General features: G+C 46.1%; 2 protein-coding genes across 14 annotated transcripts in view; both read right to left on the minus strand.

Moving 5' to 3' along the window:
• Positions 1 to 12205, minus strand: part of LYPD1 (LY6/PLAUR domain containing 1) — a 39440-nt gene extending 27235 nt beyond the window's left edge. The window contains exons 1-2 of the mRNA XM_019808916.2: positions 11425 to 12205; positions 9929 to 10066 (exon numbers count right to left, since the gene is read on the minus strand). Coding sequence (XP_019664475.1) covers positions 9929 to 10066; positions 11425 to 11476 — 190 coding nt within the window. The 5' untranslated portion in view covers positions 11477 to 12205. The remainder of the gene's footprint in view (positions 1 to 9928; positions 10067 to 11424) is intronic.
• A 1987-nt stretch (positions 12206 to 14192) lies between these two features.
• Positions 14193 to 25127, minus strand: part of NCKAP5 (NCK associated protein 5) — a 950566-nt gene continuing 939631 nt past the window's right edge. For 12 of the 13 annotated variants that reach the window (XM_034654439.1, XM_034654443.1, XM_034654438.1 and 9 more), the window contains one exon: positions 14193 to 14809. In XM_034654439.1, the coding sequence (XP_034510330.1) occupies positions 14528 to 14809 (282 nt within the window). In that variant the 3' untranslated portion in view covers positions 14193 to 14527. The remainder of the gene's footprint in view (positions 14810 to 25127) is intronic. The other variant, XM_034654450.1, reaches the window with a different exon arrangement.

Here is a 25127-nt window from a genome sequence, read left to right on the forward strand (position 1 = left end):
CTGTTGAAGCTGGGCCCCACAGACTAATGGGGATGGTGGGCAGGAAGCACAATACTTCTTGAGGCCTGGGACCTGTTCCAGACCAGAGCTTGAGAACGGCACTCAGGTTTCATGACAAGGATATTCATGATATTCGATAAATGGGACAACAATACAACCAGCTGGCTTGTAGAGCTCAGTGAAACCATGTCAGTGCAAGACAGCAGGAGGGCAAAAACATGGACTTTTTTCCATGTCCCTGCTTTCCTCTGTTGTTTAGTTTTCCCAAACTAACTCATTTAGAAGTACATCCCCCAGCTCAAAGTCCGATGGCTTCTCTCTGGGGAAGCATACCCATTTGTATTTCAAGCTTGCATCACCTGTGTGCGAGAGGCCTGCGGGTGGGGGGCAGAGGTCTGCTCGGGGAGTACAAGTATGTGACTATGTGTGGGGGTGGGGGGCTACTTTCTCCCTTAGGAAGTTCACAACCAAGACAGATCTCCGGGGTACACCAGAGCTCCAGATAACATAAAGCTCCCGCTGACTGGATTGGCCGGGTGGTGACCTGTCTCCTGCTGGCTTGACTACCAAGCCAGCTGGCTGTTGTAGAGGGAGGTATATGTGTGTGTTTCCAGAAAACACTCCTATGCAGGGCACAGCTGGATGGGCCTTGAAAGCGAGCTGACAAACTAGAAAAACGGGTGGATGACACTTCAGAGCTGTTCCTTAAATGACAACTGTGACGAATAGGCATCAGTCGGCTTTTTCTAGTTTAACTGAAAAGCAAACGGTGTATTAAACCTACCTTGGCTCTAGTTTTCTTCTTACGCTAGAGATTTGAGCTCCCTCCTTTCTGGTCTAACATTTCTTAAATACCAATCAATCTGGTTTTGCTTGAAACTTGATTTCTTCAAGTACACTCATTCAGCAAATATTTATTGGGTGTCTGCATACCTGTGAGCAAGTCTAAGTGTGTGTGTGTGTGCACGCGCATGTGCAAGAGAGACAGAGAGACAGGAGGAGTAGGAAGGTGGGGGGAAGTAAGGGAGGGAGATGAGCACAGCGTCCTTTCAGGAGCCCCATATCCAGAAAAGAAAACCATGAATGGGCTCTAGTGCATAAAGCTGTAGTTCAACTGGTTTAGGAAAAGATACTCGAACACACTGGAAGGTTCTGGCACCAGGCAAAGTGCTGGCTGGAGACGTGGAACAAAGATAAAGCTGTCAGAATGTCCTTGTGTCATCTCCTGTCTTCACCTACACGAGGAAGGTCAAGTTTCAAATGCTTCTCCACAGGCACGGGCTAGCAGGAGCCCTGGCTGGCTTTCCCACGCGCAGAGCCGGTTTTTACAGGGCTTGGTTGAGTCTCTCTAGATCTTAGTCCACTTACGTAAAACGTCTGCTTCTGCCTCGCTTTATTCTTCCCTCCCTTCCAATAGCAAGTGACAGGCTGAGGAGAAAGTTGTTTGCCCTTTCAGAGGAAGTCAGCGAGTCTTCACTCTCCAGGTGCGGATCTGCCCCCCACTGCCGTTCCCTCTGAAGGCCCTGGAAATTCTCCCAAGAATCTGGGTTGGCTTTGAAGGCCGGATCTCTCTGCCCTCCCAGTTTGGATGTCTTCACTGGGTGGAAAACTAGTCAACCTGCCCAGCCTCCTGTTATTTCTGAACAGATTCTCTGAAGTTACGGGAGCCCCAAGTGGTTTGCTAGATTTTGCATAAGAAATAAAACAGTGCATAAAACCCACGGCACGGCGTCACTTAATACACCTGCTTCCGCAGATGCTCTTTGAAGAAGCCTCAGCGGACGGCATTGTAAACTGCTCTGCACATTCGTATGCGAGCGGAGCGCGGCACGCACGGACTACAGCGGCACGAGCGCCGGCGCCTGGCGCCACCCGCCTCTGGCACTGTCTCAGGTCGTGCCTCCGCTCCCGCCGACAAGTCCAAGAGATAGAAAAACATAAAAAGCTATTGTCCATGTCCAGTGAGAAATGAAATGCACTGGACCAAGTATCACAACTTCCTTAAAATAATACAACAGTTCATCACTTCCGCATCTGGATCCCTCTCATGGTCTGCAAAGTCATAAAGCTCGAAATCAACGTCGTGAACCATCCCAGCTTTGTTCTATTTAAATGCATTCCTTTAAAAAAGCAATTTATTAGAGGCTCTCTATGGTTTCACCTTATCTGAAGCACTTAATTCAGTTCATCCCCTGCTTTGCTTTGTACTGTTGGAGGCAATTGGAAGATTGGGAGCAAAGTGTTAATAAGAGAACATGCCCTGGGGCTCTGGCCTGTGAAAACAGCTCCTGAATCACAATGTGGCCACATCACAAACCTTACCACAGATAGAAAGAATTCATGGCATCTGTCATCGTTCTTTGGTTTATTTGCAGGCTGATTCATCACAGATTTGGTTGAAGCTCCTACATTACAGACAAGGCCTTTTGTAGAATGCCCAGGGGAGGAAAGGTCTCGTCGTGCTACCAGCGATTCTCCTCTCCCCAAAAACCATCACTTCCACCACCATGAAAACTGTGGGTAAGGAAGAACCCAGCTCAGTTTTTAAGGAGGGAATAACAGAGAGAGAGAGAGAGAAAAAAGATTTCCCACCTTTAAAGGAGTGCATAATTCTGCCTCCACGCAAGCTATAATGCGTGATTTGGTTGGGGACGGAAAGGCCAGACTTGCCCATGTTCCCCGAGTTCGGTTGTGGATGACCTAATCATGCAAAATCCCATCTCCTTCATCAAAACCTCTCCCCAGAATAAGTCTCGATTGGTTCTACCCTCAAGCCTCCTCAAGGGAAGAAAGAGAAATGGACCGCTCAAGAAGTTTAAGGCCTCGGGAAAGAAAACTTTCTCCTCCTCTGTGAAATGATGAATTAAGATCTCTTCTAGCCCACAAGGCGCACGATTCCTGAGACCCCTGGCCTGTCAGGGATGCCAGGTATTGGGATGGGCAGCTGGGATCCCAGTAAGAGCTTCGAGCAGTACGAATAGCCCAGCCAGGTGCCTGAGGATTCTTGTGGTTAATAGCAACCAATTCAAGATCCCCTCCTGGAGAAGCAGATGAAGCCTTTAACAGATGGCAGTGGATGGAAAGCCCCGTGCTTGGCACATCCATGCGTGATGAACGGGCTCTCCTTTGCCCTACCACTCGCTGGAATGACTTGCTTTTGGCCTAGGTTTTTATTCAGCGCAGCAAATCGGCCAATCAGTCCGTGGAGTTTCAAGTTCACAAGCGCACCCCATCCCACCCCATTCTCACCCCTCTGTAATTTAGGCATTTTCCAAACCTGAGCTTTCCCTTCAGTCCCCTTTACAAGCAGGAGGGAAGACATCTCAAAATGAGATGTGAAATGGATGAATTTTAAAAATATTACCCTAAGCAAAAGAAGCCAGTCATAAAAGGCCATATATTCTATGGTTTCTTTTATATGAAATGTCCAGAATAGGCAAATCCGTAGAGACAGAAAGTAGATCAGTGGTTCCCAGATTAGGGACTGCTGAAGGGTACAGGGCTTCTTTTTGGGGTGATGAAAATGTTCTGGAATTCAATATCTGGGATTAGACTATACTTACAACTCTGAATATACTAAAAACCACTGAACTGTATACTTTAAAAGGGTGAATTTTGTGGAACCTAGATTATACCTCAAAAATTGTTATTAAACAATGCAAAAAAATGTTATTATAATGATGGAAAGAATCCTAGGGAAGGGGGAAAGGACTTGGATTTCAGTCCCACCGGCTGTGTGGTCTTAAGCAAACTGTTCCACCTCTCTGCATCTCAGATTTACCAACTATCAAGTTAGGATGTTATCTCACTGTGAACCTTTTAGGCTAATTACGAGAACCCTACTGTAAGGAATTCAATGCAAGGACTCTCTCAGTCTGAGAATGGAGGAAATCGTGTGCAAAGTAACCTAGCTTAAGATACCTGGGCCGGTCTTCAGAGGCAGGTAAAGATAGTAGATGAAGCAACTCCTGGTGAACATTCTAGCAGGTTTGTCCTTTTAGGATTGATTCCTAAAGGTGGTTATACAGACAACATTTCTCACTGACTTGTGTCTCACAAGACAACAGGTGGCCTGTTTCTACATTTTGCAGGGGAGGAAGCTCAGCCTGTGGGATATTAAGTAACCTTTAGAGTTACCAAGCACAGGGGAGCCAGGAACATGGGTGTTCTCTCTTCCAATGGAGCCGAGAGCCCTTCCCACTCAAGTACTAAAAACGGGGGATGGGGTATTGACGACTCCTGCATAGCGTGCTAATAAACCTTTGCCAGATTTGGGCATTAGAACCAAAGTCATTCAATCATTCTAGAAGTTTGAAAGAAAAAAGGAAAGGGAGGGAGAAAGCGTAGGGAGGGAGGGACAGAGGTGGAGGAGGAGAGAGAAAGAGGGCAGAAGGTAGGCAAGAAGGAAAGAAGAAAGCAAGGGTGGAGAGCGAGAGGGAGAAAGGGGGGAAGCAGAAAAGATTCAGATATTTTCATTTCAGGAATATGTAAGGGAAGCAGATTTCCTTTCTAAAGTTCAAAGGAAACGGTGTGTTTTGTTTTCGTACTCCGTTCCATTTTTCACTTGGGAAAACCCCCCAGCTTTGAAGCCTCTCTGTTTAAACTCATTAGGAAAACCACCGATGATGGAAGCTTTCATGAAATTGCAGTGGGAGGAATTAGCGTTAGGGGAGAGCTGGATCAATCTTCAAACATTTTATCTATGGAGATGGGAGGTCCTCACTGGCTGCATTGTAAACAAATGCTTCACTGACTGGAGAGTCCAAGGGACTAATGACACTTGATATTTACTCTCCAAATACTTCCTCAGCAGCCAGCTCTGCCTGCCACCTGAAAAAGATGGATGCTTCTTGAGGACTAACTGAACAAACTGGCGAAATGTCTCTCCCCAAAAAGAGAGGTGTTCTTTTAATGTCCTGCTGGAAAGGAGGTAGTGATATTGACATGCACTGCACAGAATCTTTTCCTGTGTAATTCATACCTTGAGCGAGTTTGACATGTAGACCTTTATACCAGGGCTGTGTTCACTTTTGAGGATATCTTTCTTGGCATCTGAACCTTTTTTTATTTTAAAGTTTTACGACCTGTTGGAGTTTCCTTAGCAAAATTAAAATAGGGTGATTTCATTTTGGACAAAATTGTGACTGATTCAAAATGGATTTGAGGGTGAGAAAGTAAAGACTGCAGGTGGGATCCAAGAGATCACAGGAGAGAAGAGGTAGGAGAAGGAAAGATCTGGGGCTGACAGGGGACATTGGAAGATGATCAGATATTACTGATGCTCTTAACAAAATTGTTTTCGGAAAAAATGTTAAAAGATATCTTTGTGTATACAGTATAAGATTAAAGTAATTTATGATCTGAATGTCTGCAAAGGAGGAAGACTTAATTTTTTTTTTTTAAAGATTTTATTTATTTGACACAGACAGCCAGCGAGAGAGGGAACACAAGCAGGGGGAGTGGGAGAAGAAGCAGCAGGCTCCAGCGGAGGAGCCTGATGTGGGGCTCGATCCCAGAATGCTGGGATCATGCCCTGGGCAGAAGGCAGACGCTTAATGACTGTGCCACCCAGGCACCCCGGAAGACTTAATATTTTTATTTTTCTGACACAAATTATATTGGTGTGCTTGCAAATGTATATAGGCAAAAATGTAAAAAGACACACACGTGGATATGCCGTTGTGTGTGTATCTGGGTGCACAGACATGCACATGTGCACCTTAAATGAATCCATGGATAAAGGGACTGTGATATAATAATATTAATTAGCAGAACTAATCCTTTTTCCTGCCAAGTCTACCCCAAGGACAAACGAGAGCCTATTATTTTAAATTGTGGTGAAATTAAGCAGTGTATAGACACAAGAAAAGATAGTGGAGATGGGAAGCTAACCATAGCCTACCAGTGGATGACAGACTATTCTAGGGACATCAGGTCGTCACTTGCTATCCCTTATTTAGCTCATGAGAAAATAAAGCATAAAATTAACCTATCCAAGGTACGGAATCATCCCTGCCCAACTTAATGGGCAACTAACTAATCCAAAAGGAAAACAGCCATTACTTATACAGCCGTAGCGTAGATGCAACATGGCGTATAAATCAGTAACTCTTGTATTGCAAAACAGACAAATAGATTAATGCATGTTGCAAAGGATGGGTGAAGAGATCGATTAGGTTACTGATTCAGACCATGAACTTTCTCTCAATATACTACATTTAACTTTTAAATAAGGTTTAGGAGAACCTGTAACATTTTGCTCACTGACAGAGCTATATTTTACTTAGGGAAGAAATTGGCTAGTCTATAAAAATTAAATTATGCCCCTTTCACTGTATCTAGTCAAGGGGAAAAACTCTAATTACAAGATTGCACTGTCAAACAAATGCAAATTCACATTCTTTATATCCTGGTTTAAAAATTCATATGGGGGGAGTTTCTATTCTGAAATGAGAATCAATATTTGACATATTTTTCAGAGTGCAGTGATAAGAGCAGAAGAAATGTCATTAGCAAGTGTGCTGGTAAGTAGACGCTAACTCATTAAGAGCAGAACTTGTGAGAACAGGTCATTTGTTATGCAAACATTTAAATATCAATTAGTAAGGACAATGAAAGAAGGCTTTCCTTCCCCACAGCCCAGTGCCTTATTACTCCAGAAATGACCAAGGGGAGAGAGAGCAGTGGGAAATAATCTCCACACCTAATAGGAATGCCACTCTGGGGAACAGGTAAAGGTTAATTTTAAATGTACTTCCCAACTGAAAATTAAATGTACCTGCCTCAAAATTCATAAGAGCTGAGTTAGCAGACTTAATCCAGAAAGGACTAACTAAAGGCCTGTGCATATTGCCTCGTTGGTAGTTTTTTGGAAAGAGAATGCCTTTCATCACTGCTTAATGTCAAACTTGCTTGGTTCATTAAAATCTCTTAGTCTGTTGAAACCGTGCTTTTCCTAGACCTATGGAAAATGCCAGTCCACACAGCACTTGGCTTTAAATATCCTACCGGTTGGTTCTCCTATTCATTAATGTCCGTTTTGTGCCCTGTCCAGTCACCCAGTTCACTAAGCCTGTAAGGTGAATAGGGTGGACATGCAGACCATCTAAATCTTTAGCACTTTGCCTGAATTCTCTTTTCAGGCAAACCTGGGTGGCAGGTTTTACTATATAAGGTGCTGGCTCCGGAAAGCAGGTGCCTCTGGGTAATAGCTGGTGGATGTGGACCAGGTGTGTAACTTTTCTGGCCCAGGTTTCCCTCCTCTAGAACGCAGAAACAGTCCAGACTGAGGGCACCCCCGAGTCACTTCGGGAGCTTTGAAAGGACCCACGGCTGGGTATTTCACAGACTTAGTGAACTGGCTTGCTTCTTCAAGGGTGACGGGGGGAGGGGGGCACGTGGATCTCAACAAAACTCCCAGGACGATTCTGATCTGCACCCTTCAGTCGGAGTCACTGGCCCATTTCAGCTCTCATGCACTAAGATTCTCAGAACCCTCGGTTACTGATCCAGTGAAAGTAATTCTGACTTTGGTTCCTAATGGTAGCATGTAATAGGTGTGACTTTCTCTCCCCAGAGTGGAAAAACCAACCCTGCAGAATTAAATGCCGGTGGGTTGGGGCCTGGGGGAAGCCGGGCCACACAAGAGGACTGCAGATTTCATCAGCTGCTGCACGGAGAGCACCGGGGGAAGGACCCGGCAGCGCGGGGCACGCACGCTTTCAGGACTGTGATGACGGCGCTCCCTGTGGTCACCCCACGGCCAAACCTTAGCTCGGCTCTCCTTCCCTGCCAGCACCAGCAGGGCTAAGAGTCACTTACATTGACTGGTCTGACCACTGCATGGGGAGGAAAATGGAAGTGTGTTGAGAGTATCACACTCCCAGACATCGCTCTTGGGACACAGGAACGTGCATTCTCCTCCTATGAATTCAAGCTTAGAACGTGCACCCCTCCCCTTCGAACAGGATTTTTTCCTTGGAGTCTGTCAACGGTTCCTGTTTTTCAGCCTTTGCTACTGGTGTGGGTTTATTATTTCACTCTGGCCTCTGACATACGGCTAGAGCAACCTAGTTTGGAGAGAAGGTACCCATCTTGAGGCCTGGCACTTAGACACCGGGTGCTAAGGGTTCCCCTAGATAAGATTGGCATTTTAATGCCTGCTCTGCCTTTTTTACAGCATTATTTGGAGGAGAGAATAAAGAGGAAAAACAGCACATTGAAAACGAGTGTGTGGTATCTATCTCACATATACTTCTGTAGAGGAAGAACTCTCTGAAAAAGGACACCTCGTCCCGCTGTAGTTTGGTTCATATCTTTTTCTCTCCTTGTCTCAACCAAATCCCAGCTGATAAAACATGATACCCAGATAAGCAGTGGCCTAGAAGATGCCGAGGAAGTTCCTAATGCGTCCACAGTTTATCCCTATTTTTTTTCTGGCTCTAAACGACCACCTGGAAGAAAGCTGCAAATATTTGAAAAAACAGAAACACTAAAGCGTTCAGAGTGATTCCAACTGAAATCACAGCAGTTCCTCTGGTAGGAGGGCAGACGTTTACGCAGGTAAAATGTTCAGGAACGAAACACAAGGAAAACAGAAACAACTTATCAAAATCACAGCTATCAATCTTAGCTACAGAATCGTCACTAAATTTTGTTTTGCTTTTGTAATAGCCCAAATCCCAGGACAAATCACAAATAACACGTGATGCTTTTCTTGGGACAAGTTTTTTTTGAGAGCAATTAGGTCTCAGACTTCCCCAAAGGAGCGATTTTGGTGGAAAGAAACCACAGCTAATGACCTACAAGGAACAGCCTTTAAAACCACACGCGCACACCGCATCGTGGCACAGTCATGAGCTAGCCCTCTGCTCCTCGCATATCCCTGTGCTTGGCCACGGGGCCTTTTCAGGCCCTTCTCTGACAAGAAACTACTTTTCCAAGGTGCTGCCTTGAAAACTGGAGCCCTTGCATTGATTTGCTAGTGCATTAAGAGAATCACTTCACAGATTTAATCCCTTCCACCAAAAGCACTGTGGGCCCCACAGTTCAGCACACCAAAGGGGAGCGGCACTTTGGTTCGAGCCACCTCAGTCACCACGTGATGCTATTTCCCCTATTTTTATTATCCTGAGAACTGCAAGGTCTCCTTTCATGGGTCTGACCTTGGAACTGAAGGGAGAGTTCCACCCATTTCCCCCAAGTTTCACTAGTAGGGGACTCTGATTTCTGGTAAGACTACTGGGAAGGGCTGGGGAGGGCCAGGTCAGGAAGAAAACTCTGGTCAGCTGGAGTAAGTGAGGTTTGCTCTCACAAGATCCCCTCTCTGCCTAAAGCTGGGCACCTCTCATCAGCCTGCCAGTGGCTAAGCTTGTGGGGCTGGCAACGACATTCCTTTGAACAATCTTGGCAATTTGTGCCTGGAATTTGATGCAGTAGTTCTAAAATTAAATAAAAGTCCTGTAGTATTCTTCTAAGAAATACGGCGTGGCTCTATGACAAAACACATTTTTCAAGCCCTGACCTCTGGGAACTTCAGCTAGCTTCGTATTTCAGGCTGACCGTTGCTCACAGGCTACTGTCTAGTTGCCCAAGCAGAGCTGGTTATCCATATATTTTCCAGCCTCTTGATCAGCTGTTAGCAGAGGGAGGTGAGGGAAGTAAATAAAAAGAGAGCCACTAATTTAAATGCACTTCCCCTCCTGAGTCCCTTGGGGGAGAAGCCCTGGTAATTAACTCTAATGAGATTAGAGTAACTTGGAACTCTTCATTTTGCCAGCACTGTAAAAGTAAATCTGTGATAACCAGCCTGTGCACTTTAAATCAAAGTCAGTCCCTTTTCCAGTAATGTAATCTCCCCCTCCCCCCAATCCCCCAACTCCTAGCCCTGGCCAAGGCTGGAGAGCCCTGGCAGCTCCTGGGGTCATACCCGCACTTTGCTCCATCACTTCTTTCTGACACATGTCTTGAACATTGACCGTGCAATTCACGATGAACTCGGGGGAGGAGCAGTCGTTGTTCAGCTGGAATTCTTCACACTGATAACACTGGATTTGCAGCGCAAAGCCTGTGGGGACAGACGCAGTCGGGTTCAGATCCAGCCCCCACAGAGACCACACCGGAAACCTCGACCCTCCTCTGCCCCGGCCAGATCCCCATCCCTGGGGCGCTTGGGCTCGGGTACCCCTGGGTCTCCACGTAAGGCGGCTGTGGCAGAAGCCGGCAGGGGGCGGCGCGGACACCGAGGGTCCCCCAGGATTCAGCTGAATTCTGCCTGGGACCCCTGGACCAATGCTCCAGAAACAAAGAGCCCTTCCTACACCACAGCTGGCCTTGACCCCACGGAAGTAGAAAGGACGGGTACACAAGCCGAGAGTGAAGTAGCTCCAGAGACCTGCTTCAGCTCCAATCCACAGCAAAGGATTTGCCTAATTGTTAATTGGTTACAAATTACTTAATTACTATTTTGGCACCATTCGCGATTGCATTCGCAGACGCCTTTTTAGTTTTAATTTTTGTCGTCAGCCTTCCTGTGCTGCGGCTCCGAGGCTCCCTAAGCGACCACCCAGGAACCCAGGAGGCAGTGCCGGATGCCAAGTGCTGCTGCGCAGCGAGTCCTCGGCCTGTCTTCGGGACAGTCCCCACAGCAGCAGGGGGGACCACGGCGTGTACAAGGGGCGTGCGTATGTGTGTGTGTCTGTATGCGCGCGCGCACCCCGAGCCGCGACACAACCACCATTCCTTCCTGGCTTTCAGGGCAACCGTTTGGCTAGGGTCCCCGGTCGGAGTCCCAGCTCTGCAGCGCTCGTTCGAAAGCCGTTCTCTTAACTGGGAGACGTTTTTGCACATCTCATCGCCCCAGCCTGACTGCTTTGCTCGGATCTAGGAGCTCCTGTCTAGACCTAACTCCCCCTGATTCCGGACAGACAAGCCCCGGAACCCCGCGCTTCCTCCCATCACGTCGGTTGCGCTCTGAGCGCAGCAACCAAGCTCCGGAGCGCCCGGGCCACAGGATGCCCAGCGCGCCGCTCACCTGTCGGCGGCGCCACTCCCACGGGTTGCCGGAGAAGCCCGGTAACTTGCGGGGTCAGGGGTTTCATCGGCCCCTCTCCCTCCGCGAGGCCCCAGCACCGCTCAGACCCTCCCTCCTCCCCAGCTCTGCTTCCTCTCCCGACCACGCAGCCCGAGCATCTGCAGCTCGAGTCCCGCAAATCCGCCGCTCCCGCCTCTCGTCCTGCAGCGCGGGACTTGGAGACTTTCCCATCTAGAGCCTCTGGGCACCAGCACCAGTCACCGCCGCCAAACTCCCGTTGGGCAGCCCCTGCGCAGCGCGGGCCGGGAGGTGGGTGCCCGTGGGGGCGAAGAGGCGGGCGGTAGATGGGGTGTGCGCGCCTGGCGGGGCTGCTGGCCTTTTCGTTTTCTTACCTTGAAGCAAGAATAATCCGCAAAAAGTTGCTGCGATGCCGAGGACCCACATCCTCCCGGAGCCGCGGAGCCGGGAGAGGGCAGGCGCATCAGAGGCGGCGACCGCGGCGGAGGCTGCCCGGGCCGCAGCGGCTGTGGCTGCCGAGGCTGCTGGGGCCCGCGCTCCTGCCGCCGAGGCCACCGCCGCCGCCAAGAGGAGCCGCAGGTGCCGCCGGCGGCGCCAGCATCGCCCGTACCCGGGCTCCCGGCTGCGGGTCGCCGCTCCTACCGCTGGCGCTCCCGGGCAGAGCGCGGCGCCTCCGGAGTTAGCAGCTGAGACTGGAGGAACTACTGGCGAGCCGAAGCACCCAAAAAAGTCTAGTCTCTTCTCCCCACCTCCCACTCCAGGCACCACGTGACGGCTGCCGAGTTGGGGTGGGGGTGGCGGGCGAGGCAGGCTGGGACCTTCTTTTCACGTCCCCACCCCCTTCCTATCGACCTCCTCTCCCGCCTCCGCACGTCCCCAGGACAGGGACGTCAGGGAGAGAGGGAGAGTGTAGTTTTCCAAGGTTGGGAGGCTGGGGATTGGGAAAGCGTGAGGAGGGCGCAGCAGGTGCCGCGGGGACTGGCCGGGCGCTGACTGCGGAACTTGAGAGGTGGGGCCGAAAGACTGCGTGCTCAGCTGGGCCCCGCACGCCCCGGGGCTGCCCACTCAGCTAGGGTTGCCGCGAGGCTGACCGCGGGAGCCCCGCGCTGGGGGCGGCTGGCTGGAGGGGGACGTGCTCCCGTGCGCCTGGCAAAGTTGCACACCTGCAGCCTCCCTGGGGTGGCCGGTGCAGCTGCGCCCTTTTTACCCCCCCTCCGAGAGACCCCTCGTCCCTGACCAGGCTTGGCTTCAGCTGCGCAGGGTGGGCGGGATGTGGTGAGGACCCTGCCCGGACCGGCGCGTTCGCCCCGGGCAACCCTCCTTCCGCTGCGTGCGCGCACAGCTGGAGGGTACAGTGACACCGCGACGGCAGCCTAGCCGAGGACAGGGCGGTCCCTGGGGACAACTGTCGCGAGTTCCTACCAGAAAGCAAATCGGGGTGAAGAAGACAATTGCTCTCCTCCATCCCCTTTCTCCAAAAGGCGGGCATCTTCATCCCGCTAGCCTCAAAGTCACGGGTGATAAGTACATACTCCCGTGTCCTCTCCTGTACCGCGCCTGCACAGCCCAGGACTCAGCCTCAGGCTGACCGGGTCCCCTCTTTTAAGCCCCCGCTCCATTCCCCCCCCCTCAGTTAAGCGACCCACCTTGGGTACTCCCGGGACGCCGCGGTGCTGAATTCGCCTTCCTTGGAGCCCAGTCTTGCAGCGGGTGGTGCGGAGCCTCGGCGCCCCCGCCCTCAATCCCGCACGTCGCCACCCCTATCCCCTCAGTCCCTGGGGAGAATCCTTCTGTGGAAATAGCTTCATAAGCTTTGCCCCTCTTCACCCTCGTACGCTTGGGCCACCCCCTGGAGGAATCTCCCTCGGGCCAGGACGCTGATTATTTATTTCCCCATCCTGCCGGCAGAGCAGGTCTGGAAATGGGCTTAAATGGCTTTCTTGTAATTTCTCTGCAGAGATCGTTCCATAGATGCCTCAGGCTCCTTCTCTCCCTTTGCCCCCCTCTTCCTTTCATTTCTAGTCGTTAACCCCTCGGGGAGACTGAATGCTTTGACCATTATCCGCTTGTCTGCAGACTCTGATCTTACAATTGGCTGAATTACTATCTTTGGAGCAAAGGGGCCAGTTTATTTATTCCTTCCCGGAATTGATTGTTGTAGCACGTGTGAGATTCAAATAACTGGGCCAAAGGGTTCTTGAACAAGTTCTTTTAAGATTTCAGAGGATGCACATGTGATATGACTTTTATTCAGAAATGAAACAGAAGAATTTTTAAAAGTCTGAAAGACAATGATACTTTACATAATTTTCATTTAAGATAACAAAATTCAATATAACAAATTGCACAAATTAACCAAATAACACTGATTATACAATGCTCTTTTAACAAACAAGTGTGTACTGAAGTAACCATATAGATCCTAAAAATATTTCTATTAGGCCTAGTTTACAAGCTCCTGTACAAAAGCAATTATAAATAGTTCACATCTAGAAAAAATACAAATAACCTTTAAAATAGAATTTATCCTCACATATAAACAGGCTTTGTAGAAAAAAAAAGAGCTTAAAAAGTAAGAATTTTTTTTTTGTAGCACCAACCATTTTATTTTTTTTTTAAAGTGAATGTTACAGATAGGGATTTGCGTTCATTTCTAGATTGCCCAGATTTTAATCGAAAGAGCAGGAAGATAAAAATCAACAAATACTGTTGAGAGTCATAGAGAAGCACTAAGCAGAAGAGGATGTAAAGAAATGTTTGGAGGGAAAACCTGCTGTTGAATTAGGTCACTTCTGATCCACTTCCCTTCCCATCACTGTTACCCTTTGAGTACCTGTTACATTTTTCAGTGCAAGCAGAATTACACTTCCTACTAGAACCTGAATCTCTCTGGCAACAATTTTGAAGTGGCACTGCAATTAACGTTCCTATCACATTGAGATTGTGAGTTGGAGATGACCACGAGCCCTCTGATTGTTGGCGGGCCCTGTTTTAGCTTTACAGAGTATACCTGCAATCAACTTGAGTACTAGAACAGTGAAGTCAACAAACACCTTAGCTGGAATTTTTAAAAAATATATTATCAACTTCTAACACTTAGTATGTCATTTCAAGAGCATGGCACGGATTCAATTTATTGCTGTTTTTTTTTTTTTTTGCTACAAATATACTTTCTTTTCCAAAAATTTACAACTTCTGTACAAGTATTCAAAAAAAGTGCAAAATTAAGACTTCTGTATTGTGGGTGTGTTTACATTTCAGCCTCATGACACACCACAAATGGAGCCTATCTTTATTGCCCTGTCAGAGAAGGAAGCTCCCATGGGTTGCTTGCTGTGAATCTGACAATGCAGTCTCTTAGTGTTGCCCCGGTTTATTGTTGCTGTCTTTGTTGCTGTCTCTATTCCCCTCCGCACACCCTCCTGTTGCTTAAGTGCTCCATTTCAGCTCACTAAGGGGAAAAAAAAAAAGAGTCCTTTATACATCATTTGAACCCTGACTTGCACAGGAAGAGAAGCTATCATATAAAGAATCACTCAGTGATTCCAAATTGTCTACCCCAGGCCTATCTGAGCTACTCAAAGATGCCTCTTCATTTTTTTCTTTTTCTTCCTTTTGTCCTTCAACCTTGTTCAGAGAGTTCTTCTCTCGTTCTAACAAAATCATAGTTTTGCTGTTATATTTACTGAATGACTCCAGGGAAATTTTAGATAATCTATTCTCAGGATCTTCTTTTGTTTCTTCAACTTGTTTCAATTTCTGCAATAAAAAGACGAAAATATTAGAGACATATTTCTTTGGAAAATCAAGTTATTCTATCCAATATTCAATTATTGTCTGCATAACGTGCAGTTTAAAGGGAAAGAGAGAACCTACAAGTCTTTAACAACCTTCTAGTATAATTAAAGGTAATAATAAAGCCAATTTCAGGGATAAATCAAGATTGTAATCATTTTACTGAGATAAATAGGTCCCGATTTGCAAACCGATAAAGTGCCACTTAATTTCATTTTAAATGGATCTACTTGAAATTTGTTCAAGTAAAGTGCCTTATATATCTTCATCAAAGTTTCAAACTCCTCTCTTTTCTTACTAAGTATTATTAGTTGTCTTGTTTCTAAATATGGAGAGGGATTGAATTTCAGCCAGAAATTGGGGTTGTATAGGGGGGAAAAAGCATACAATCCCTTGAATTGCCATGAAACTTCAATACCTGTTAGACTTGTCAGAAGCATTGTCATCTTTCTGTTTTGTCCCTTTACAAACTTAAGATATTTGCAAGCAATCTCCAGGTCTGTGGGTGTAGATTCCAGAAAGTCCAAGGGCTTAAAAAAACACAGTAACACTTCTGCCCATTAGCAACCTTTCCCCTCCAGGAGGTTCCAGCAAGACCAATTACTGGATATCTCTAGGACTTTCTAGAACACTGCAGTCATATTCAATTATTCAATTATTGTAGGTAAACTCTGTAAACCAATGCATTTCCTATCTTCTTTTCCTCTTTTGGGCAAAAATTCTATCCAAACCCCAGGAGGAAGTAGGGACAGGGGCTTAGAGGTAATAATAGCTACCATTTATTAAGCATCCACCATGTAAAACTCACTGAATATGTTTTCTCCAGAAGCATTTTCACAGGGGACTTGCAAGTTACACACCCTCATTTTAAAGATGAAAAACAAGGCTCAAAGTGACAGAGTTATTTGCCCAAGGTCACTCAGCAAGTGATGGAGAACAGGATTTGAATTCCAGGCTGGCTGCCTTCCATGCTCCTGTTCCTACTAAACTGTGCTCTTATGTAATAAAAGACAAGATGTCTTTTTTTTTCTCATTTTGCCACCCAAATATTCCACTTAAATAACTTGCCAAACCCTCTCTATTGCTACTGCCCCAGACTCTGACAAGTGCAGTTCCGTTCCTCAACCCACGCCCCACACTGTCATGCTGGATGCACAAAGGTACAATGAGGAAACTGTGTTTTGATCCAGGGAACAACACACGCAGCCCAAGCCTCTGATTTTCATATGCTAAATATTTAATAGAGAAAAGAAAAAGATATGGCAGCGGATGGCGTTGGTGTCCCAAGAGTAGACCGAGACACAGTTTCTCTTTCTGTTATGGAAATGGCATAATTCTATAGGAATACTTGAAAATCATCCTTGAAGTGGTGCTTATTTTATGATACTATTAACATAGAGAAGCGTTACTCACAGAGTTCATTTTCACTCTCAGGTGGCTGCCTTGACACCAGACACAAGCTGGTTTCAAGGTGCTTCCAGAAAAGTGGCTCCATAATTAGGAACAGTACCATGCAAAAGCCCCTTTCATACCATGCCAAGTTTTAGATTTTTCTTTTTTTAAAGATTTATTTATTTGAGAGAAAAAGAGCGAGCACGAGCAGCAGGGGCAGGGAGAGGAAAATTCAGCAGATTCCACGCTGAGTGTGGAGCCCGACTCGGGGCTTGATTTCACAACCCTGAGATCACAACCTGAGCTGAAACCAAGAGTCTGACGCTTAACCGAGTGCACCACCCAGACGCTGCTCCTAGGCATTGTTAATAAAGAATGATATATAGTACACTACTAAAAATACATGGAGAGCAGGGAAAGCTTTGATATACCAAATGTTGGTAAATAAATGATGTTTATTGCAATTCTCTCCTCGCCTGAATATCTCCTCCCCTTTTCTTTATTCAAGAGCCATGAGCATTTTCCTTGCCTATTTCTGGTCATAAATGGATCTCAAATTCATTTAATAAACGCTTACTAGAGAAGCTAGCATGATGCAGGTGGAAGGCGTTGGTGTGGAGGATAGAAAGCGGCATAAAATCGCCAGGTGTGGCCAGGGGAGAAGTTGAGGCCCTGGAGGCAGACATACCTGAGCTTTGCCCTTTAATTGGCTGTGCGAGTGCCCTTGAGCGCCCTTCCGCAGGTGTAAAACTGTTAAGACACATCTTTATTTCAGGGTTGTTGCGAGTAGTCGACATAGAACACCTTGCCCCCAACACAGATTAGTAGGTGCTCAATAACCGTACAATAAAGAAAAAACAGTGAAGCAGGACTCTTGTTCTGGAAAGTGTTTTTGAAAGGTCCCCAGGCCAGCAGCATCAGCCTTTCCGGGTGCGGGGAGCTTGTCAGGAATGCAACTTCTTGAGCCCCACCGGACTTACTACATCAGAAACACTGAGGCCCAGCAAATGTTTTTAACAAGCTTCCCAGGTGATTCTGATACATACGAAAATTTGACAATCACCTAGTCGGGAAGAACTGGTGGTCCGGGAGGGAAGACAGACAGATGATAAGTATAATTCAGGGTACCGAGGTAGAGAGGACGAGGGAGTTTTTACCATTAAAAGACCCACTGTGTCAGACAAAAAGAGTGTGCCACGTTTTCCCAGTGTTTCATGCTTGTTGGTGTGTTTCTTCAGTTGGTTATAACAAAGCCCTACAGAGGTGATGAAAAGGAAGGAATGGCTCAGTAAGAAAAATCACAATGCCTTCTCAGTCTTGCTTTTATTTTCACAGTTTTTAATGAGAGGTGGGCACAGAGATACTTCTTGACTCTAAGAAAAACATCAGTGCAGGAGGGACCAATACAGCCACCTGGCGTTTAGCCTCCATGTTGGGGGGTGATAGGGAGTGGTGAGGACTGGGATCAGCTCAAGAGCGTGTGTCGGTTCTAGACACAGGAGCAGCTTATTGCTGCCGTGCAGAAACGTGGGCCCAGAGCTTTTGATTCTGAAGAGGAGGCCATCGATCTAGGACAATGTTTCCTTATGTTCCATATCCTCAGATGTTTAATTAATTTGCTTATATTAAGAAAAAACAAAAAACAACAGCCCCAGACCCCCCCTATATATGTCAAATCACAGTCTGCATTTTTTGAACGTCTGAGGTAGAGATCACGTTTTACCCATGAATGTCCTGCTGACCTCCTCATCCTCTTCCCCCACCAGCTGTCTCCCTAAAGGCCTCGTCCCTTGCTCAGTCATCAGCAGATTCTCCGTGGAGACTTGATAGGTTCAACCCTCTCTAGCATCAGCGGGGTCCCAACTGTTGGCTTCACCGGGGGTCCTGACAGCTAAGAATAAAAGCAGTAAAGCCCTGCCTCCAATTAGAAGCACAGCAAGCTGGCTCTCCACATTGTCTTGTCAGATCTCGGGCGTTTCAAAAATTTTGAAGTCCTATACCATTTACATGTAAGATACAAGGAGGGCTTGAGGTCATGCAGTAGCGTGCTAATGATGTATTTGTCGAGTGGTAACAAAACAGGGCGCATTAGTTTGCAGCCACTGTAGGTGAGGGTGCTTTGCAAACTAATCATGGTAATAACAGTTAGCATTTAATTGAGAGCCTGTTCCGTGCAGACACTCTGCTAAGCGCGACGCGTGGATTATCTGTTTTCTACCTCACATCAGTTCTGTGGGGGTGGGTGTCATTAGTAGCTCCATTTGGAGCCAATCGGGGTGCGAGGAGGTGAAGTCACCTGTTTTAAGGGCATGGGGCGGTACATGCTGGAGTCTGGGGTTGGCCCCAGGGGAGTCTGCCCACCTGCAGGGGCCACCCTCTTCCCCTCTATCCTGGAGCAGAGCTTTACGAATACCAGCCTGTTAAAGCTTTCTGAAGAGCATCTGAAGTAAGGATCACAGAACAACAGTATTCATGAGAAAAAGCCCAGTAAAGATTAGCGTTTGACAAGGTTTGTGTTGGTTCCCTAGGATGTCCTCATGTCCTTCCTGTACTGTGCCTCCTCCGAATGACGATAAAACTAACAGACTGCCTTTGTCGCCTGTAGGTGGCAACATAGGTGCAGTTCACTTTTCGGTGGGGCTTTCGAGTGCACTTGGGAACAAGGGAGGGCTGAACAGGGCAGGCGACAAGATGTTGTCCTGTTTCAAGTACATAACGTTGCCATGGTCTTAAAAATATTTTCCTGCCTTTTGTGTAACCACGGCATCCTGAGTGATCATTCAAGCAAGGAGATAGTGATGTAGTTTGCAGAAATCCCCTGGAATGAATGATACCTTAATTAATTTAATTCCTTGTCATCAAACATTAATCGATCAATCAAACCAATCTACCATGTGACTGGCTTTGTGCGAATAACCGTGTGGTCTTGATTCTCAGAGGGAGTTCCATAGAGTGGGCTCCCGGAATGATTCTGACAGGGGAACAGGATGGAGATACACAGTAAGTGAGAGGGAGGTCATTCCATGGAGTTCCTGTTGCATCTGTATATTGTTCTGTGTCCCCTCCAGGTCCGGTAGCTGCTCAAATTGTCTGTATCTCTTGCCCTTTTGGATTCTGTAATGGACAGAATCACTCTAAAGACAGAAACACACATCAAGCTGTACCTGTCATAAAGGGTTCTAAGAACCCCGATCTGACTCATTAAGTATCACTCAGCACCTGAGTTATCAATCACACATAGCTTTTATTTCCAGAGAGCTTTCCCACCCAAGATTTCACTTCAGTCTTATATCAGTTTGGAAGGTGAAGGAGGCTGAGTGGGCTGTCCTCTCCATGGGGTATTTATGGACTCTGTCGTTTGCACAAATTCAAATTCAGGGGAAATTAGACCTGGAAACTCAGTTTCCTGATTTTCAACACAGAAAAGCATACTTTTTTTTCCCCCCTGCAGTCAACAATGATCAGGGAGTAGAGATTCTGTCTAGACCAATATCATGAACACTAGGAAGGATAAAATTGAAGCTGATATGGTCCGTTGCCATAAGGAAAAGGTGGGGAGAATGATGTAAGGTGATAGAGAAAAACTCAAGTGATAAACCAAAAAGAAAATATATGCTTGATGATATCAGCTTCAAAGAGATACATGCTATACACGGATAGCCAAACACTCTTGCCCATAGGGGAGAAACAAATACAAAATTCATGAAATTGTGTAATGGATCAGTGTTTTATGATGAAGGCTACTCTTTCATTCTTTCAAACAAGTTTCCATCTGTGGATTATATCTTGAAAATACTGGTGAGCATGTCTACCGTAAGATGTCAGAATCAAATCTTCTTGCGAAGTTCAAGTGCAGCATTGTTCCTCAGCTGGGCATTAATACTTACAAAGAGGATGGCATTTTGAGCACAAATTAACGTAAACAGTACCTTCATCAACATAGTCTTGTTTCTCTATTGTTATGGAGATTCACTGCCAATCAGTTCAAGAAGACACATGGTAGGAAAATAGTTATATTTAAAAGTGCTCTTACTACGTGTCATGTGCTGGGTTGACTGCATTGAACAAATTATCTCATTTTATCCTTATCATCCCCATTATGTGTATAAATGGGAAATACAGAGTGGAGCGGTGTCAGGACTAGGCACACACCTGGTGAGTAAGTTAGGGAGTCAGGATTTAAGCAGAAGTCGTCTGACTACAGAATTTGGGATTTAATCACTCTGCACTAGACCTGGTATTTGGAAACCTGTGTTTAGTTCCCTGGAATTGTGTTAATTAGCTGTCTGACCCCTCTATACCTTAGTTTCTTTACATTAAAGTTTTTAGTATCTTCCTGCTCTCTAAAGCTCCGTGACTCTAAAATATTCTTAATTGGGTGTCTTCTGTGCATCTATTATTGGCACAATAAATAGCTCTCTTCCCCTTCTTCGTTCTGAACAAACTGAAGAATAAGATAAAAGGAAAAGGCTGGTGGAAGAATAAAATATTGGCTTTATTAAAGAGAAAGCTTACATTGGAGGCTGAGGTTTCTAACTACAGAGAAGTGAGTTTCCTAGTACCCATCCTAGAAATAGGCCCGGTAACTGGCAGCCGCGGGCTGGGGGCAGGTGTCTTCCCAGAAAGCCTCTAGCATAAAGGAACAAGACAGAATATGTGCTTCTCACAGCCAGCCTGACTCCAGAGAGAGGGTGGAAAGAGCTGGAGGTGGGTTTAACATTCCTTGTTCTCCTCCTAGACTCGCTAATTAAATAAGCCACCCCTCCTTCTTCCGAGAAGTGAATGGGGGGGGTGCCAGAGACACTAGGAGTGTTACCCTAGGGAGCTCCCCCCAACCTGAAAAGAAGCACCTGAAATTGGGAAGAAGTGTCCCCAGCATGCCCCCTACCACCACCCAACCTTTTTCATTATGTATGATGATACAGATTTTAACTAGCCAAATGCACTAAGGCCAAGAAGAGGCAGGAAGTAACCCTTGGGGAGCAAATCAAGTTTATGAATGCTCTGCCACTTAGTTGTCATGAAAAATCATTTTTAAAAAGATGCAGAAAACCTCATAGACGGCAGTGAGTGGGGTTGGGCAGAGGCAAAGAAATAGGAGAGGGGTGATTTAGTAGATGTGAAAGACAGAGGAGCCGCCAGGTGAATGCACATAAATCCAAACGAGGAGACAGTCTGGCTAGTCCTGGATGTTGGGTCNTAAGGATCACAGAACAACAGTATTCATGAGAAAAAGCCCAGTAAAGATTAGCGTTTGACAAGGTTTGTGTTGGTTCCCTAGGATGTCCTCATGTCCTTCCTGTACTGTGCCTCCTCCGAATGACGATAAAACTAACAGACTGCCTTTGTCGCCTGTAGGTGGCAACATAGGTGCAGTTCACTTTTCGGTGGGGCTTTCGAGTGCACTTGGGAACAAGGGAGGGCTGAACAGGGCAGGCGACAAGATGTTGTCCTGTTTCAAGTACATAACGTTGCCATGGTCTTAAAAATATTTTCCTGCCTTTTGTGTAACCACGGCATCCTGAGTGATCATTCAAGCAAGGAGATAGTGATGTAGTTTGCAGAAATCCCCTGGAATGAATGATACCTTAATTAATTTAATTCCTTGTCATCAAACATTAATCGATCAATCAAACCAATCTACCATGTGACTGGCTTTGTGCGAATAACCGTGTGGTCTTGATTCTCAGAGGGAGTTCCATAGAGTGGGCTCCCGGAATGATTCTGACAGGGGAACAGGATGGAGATACACAGTAAGTGAGAGGGAGGTCATTCCATGGAGTTCCTGTTGCATCTGTATATTGTTCTGTGTCCCCTCCAGGTCCGGTAGCTGCTCAAATTGTCTGTATCTCTTGCCCTTTTGGATTCTGTAATGGACAGAATCACTCTAAAGACAGAAACACACATCAAGCTGTACCTGTCATAAGGGGTTCTAAGAACCCCGATCTGACTCATTAAGTATCACTCAGCACCTGAGTTATCAATCACACATAGCTTTTATTTCCAGAGAGCTTTCCCACCCAAGATTTCACTTCAGTCTTATATCAGTTTGGAAGGTGAAGGAGGCTGAGTGGGCTGTCCTCTCCATGGGGTATTTATGGACTCTGTCGTTTGCACAAATTCAAATTCAGGGGAAATTAGACCTGGAAACTCAGTTTCCTGATTTTCAACACAGAAAAGCATACTTTTTTTTCCCCCCTGCAGTCAACAATGATCAGGGAGTAGAGATTCTGTCTAGACCAATATCATGAACACTAGGAAGGATAAAATTGAAGCTGATATGGTCCGTTGCCATAAGGAAAAGGTGGGGAGAATGATGTAAGGTGATAGAGAAAAACTCAAGTGATAAACCAAAAAGAAAATATATGCTTGATGATATCAGCTTCAAAGAGATACATGCTATACACGGATAGCCAAACACTCTTGCCCATAGGGGAGAAACAAATACAAAATTCATGAAATTGTGTAATGGATCAGTGTTTTATGATGAAGGCTACTCTTTCATTCTTTCAAACAAGTTTCCATCTGTGGATTATATCTTGAAAATACTGGTGAGCATGTCTACCGTAAGATGTCAGAATCAAATCTTCTTGCGAAGTTCAAGTGCAGCATTGTTCCTCAGCTGGGCATTAATACTTACAAAGAGGATGGCATTTTGAGCACAAATTAACGTAAACAGTACCTTCATCAACATAGTCTTGTTTCTCTATTGTTATGGAGATTCACTGCCAATCAGTTCAAGAAGACACATGGTAGGAAAATAGTTATATTTAAAAGTGCTCTTACTACGTGTCATGTGCTGGGTTGACTGCATTGAACAAATTATCTCATTTTATCCTTATCATCCCCATTATGTGTATAAATGGGAAATACAGAGTGGAGCGGTGTCAGGACTAGGCACACACCTGGTGAGTAAGTTAGGGAGTCAGGATTTAAGCAGAAGTCGTCTGACTACAGAATTTGGGATTTAATCACTCTGCACTAGACCTGGTATTTGGAAACCTGTGTTTAGTTCCCTGGAATTGTGTTAATTAGCTGTCTGACCCCTCTATACCTTAGTTTCTTTACATTAAAGTTTTTAGTATCTTCCTGCTCTCTAAAGCTCCATGACTCTAAAATATTCTTAATTGGGTGTCTTCTGTGCATCTATTATTGGCACAATAAATAGCTCTCTTCCCCTTCTTCGTTCTGAACAAACTGAAGAATAAGATAAAAGGAAAAGGCTGGTGGAAGAATAAAATATTGGCTTTATTAAAGAGAAAGCTTACATTGGAGGCTGAGGTTTCTAACTACAGAGAAGTGAGTTTCCTAGTACCCATCCTAGAAATAGGCCCGGTAACTGGCAGCCGCGGGCTGGGGGCAGGTGTCTTCCCAGAAAGCCTCTAGCATAAAGGAACAAGACAGAATATGTGCTTCTCACAGCCAGCCTGACTCCAGAGAGAGGGTGGAAAGAGCTGGAGGTGGGTTTAACATTCCTTGTTCTCCTCCTAGACTCGCTAATTAAATAAGCCACCCCTCCTTCTTCCGAGAAGTGAATGGGGGGGGTGCCAGAGACACTAGGAGTGTTACCCTAGGGAGCTCCCCCCAACCTGAAAAGAAGCACCTGAAATTGGGAAGAAGTGTCCCCAGCATGCCCCCTACCACCACCCAACCTTTTTCATTATGTATGATGATACAGATTTTAACTAGCCAAATGCACTAAGGCCAAGAAGAGGCAGGAAGTAACCCTTGGGGAGCAAATCAAGTTTATGAATGCTCTGCCACTTAGTTGTCATGAAAAATCATTTTTAAAAAGATGCAGAAAACCTCATAGACGGCAGTGAGTGGGGTTGGGCAGAGGCAAAGAAATAGGAGAGGGGTGATTTAGTAGATGTGAAAGACAGAGGAGCCGCCAGGTGAATGCACATAAATCCAAACGAGGAGACAGTCTGGCTAGTCCTGGATGTTGGGTCCAAGTTGAAGGTGTGGCTCCCCTCATCCCTTCCCTGAGGAGCCAATCTTGGGCACTGGAAGGATGGTTTCATGGCAGAGTTTTGTGTTAGGCCCTTATTGTGGGAATGGGGCAGAGGTATTTTAATTCCGGGTTTCTTAGCTGAAGGTCTGTGCACTTTGCAAAGTCTACGTTAAATGATATTTGCTGGGGGAAGGCCAATCTCCAGGGAAAAGATGAATCTGAAGTCATTTCTCTTTCTCAGAGGCACTAATCTCTTCTTTAATGCCACCTCTTACTGTATTCCTGGAGGAGCTACTTTCTGAGTGAGACATAAAAATAGATAGAATGACCTTTGGTGAACACTGGAGACCCTCCAGACTTTTCTCGAGAGTTGTGGTGTTAACCCTGTTAACCTGGTCAAATTCCAACCTGGATAATTACTTTCTCTCGGTGCTCAGTTCCTTTTATTACCTCAACTGGACACATTACTCTTCAGTTGCCCTTTTGAAAAATTAATGTGACGGATCAGTAATAGAGAACCACTCTCTCCATCCAACCACTGGTCGGGAGATGCGATTCAGCACTTGAGGGCACTCTGTTTCCTTACTGGGGTCCTGAAGATTCTTCAGCATCTCCAGGGCAAACTGGTTTTATTAGGTGAAAGAATAATTTTTAGCTGAGGTGTGTTTTTATGACTATATTATTAACTATATTGCTGTCTTTTACCAGGATCAATGACTTTTAGTGACCTCCGCTGGAACCCCTGAACCCAGAGGGAAAAAGTGAGCTTACTTTTGGTGGGAAAAAAAAAGGCAAGCAGCGAGGTCAGTAAAGAAGGAAACAGGGTGGCAAGAAAATAATACACCTTGTAGAGAGGAAAAGAACTCAGCTCAGAGATAAACAATGGTCCCAAGGACATTTAGAAACTAGATCCAAAAGGCAGTAGGAAAGAGAAGT

The sequence above is a fragment of the Ailuropoda melanoleuca genome, chromosome 2 (assembly GCF_002007445.2).
Source record: "Ailuropoda melanoleuca isolate Jingjing chromosome 2, ASM200744v2, whole genome shotgun sequence".
Lineage (NCBI taxonomy): Eukaryota > Metazoa > Chordata > Mammalia > Carnivora > Ursidae > Ailuropoda > Ailuropoda melanoleuca.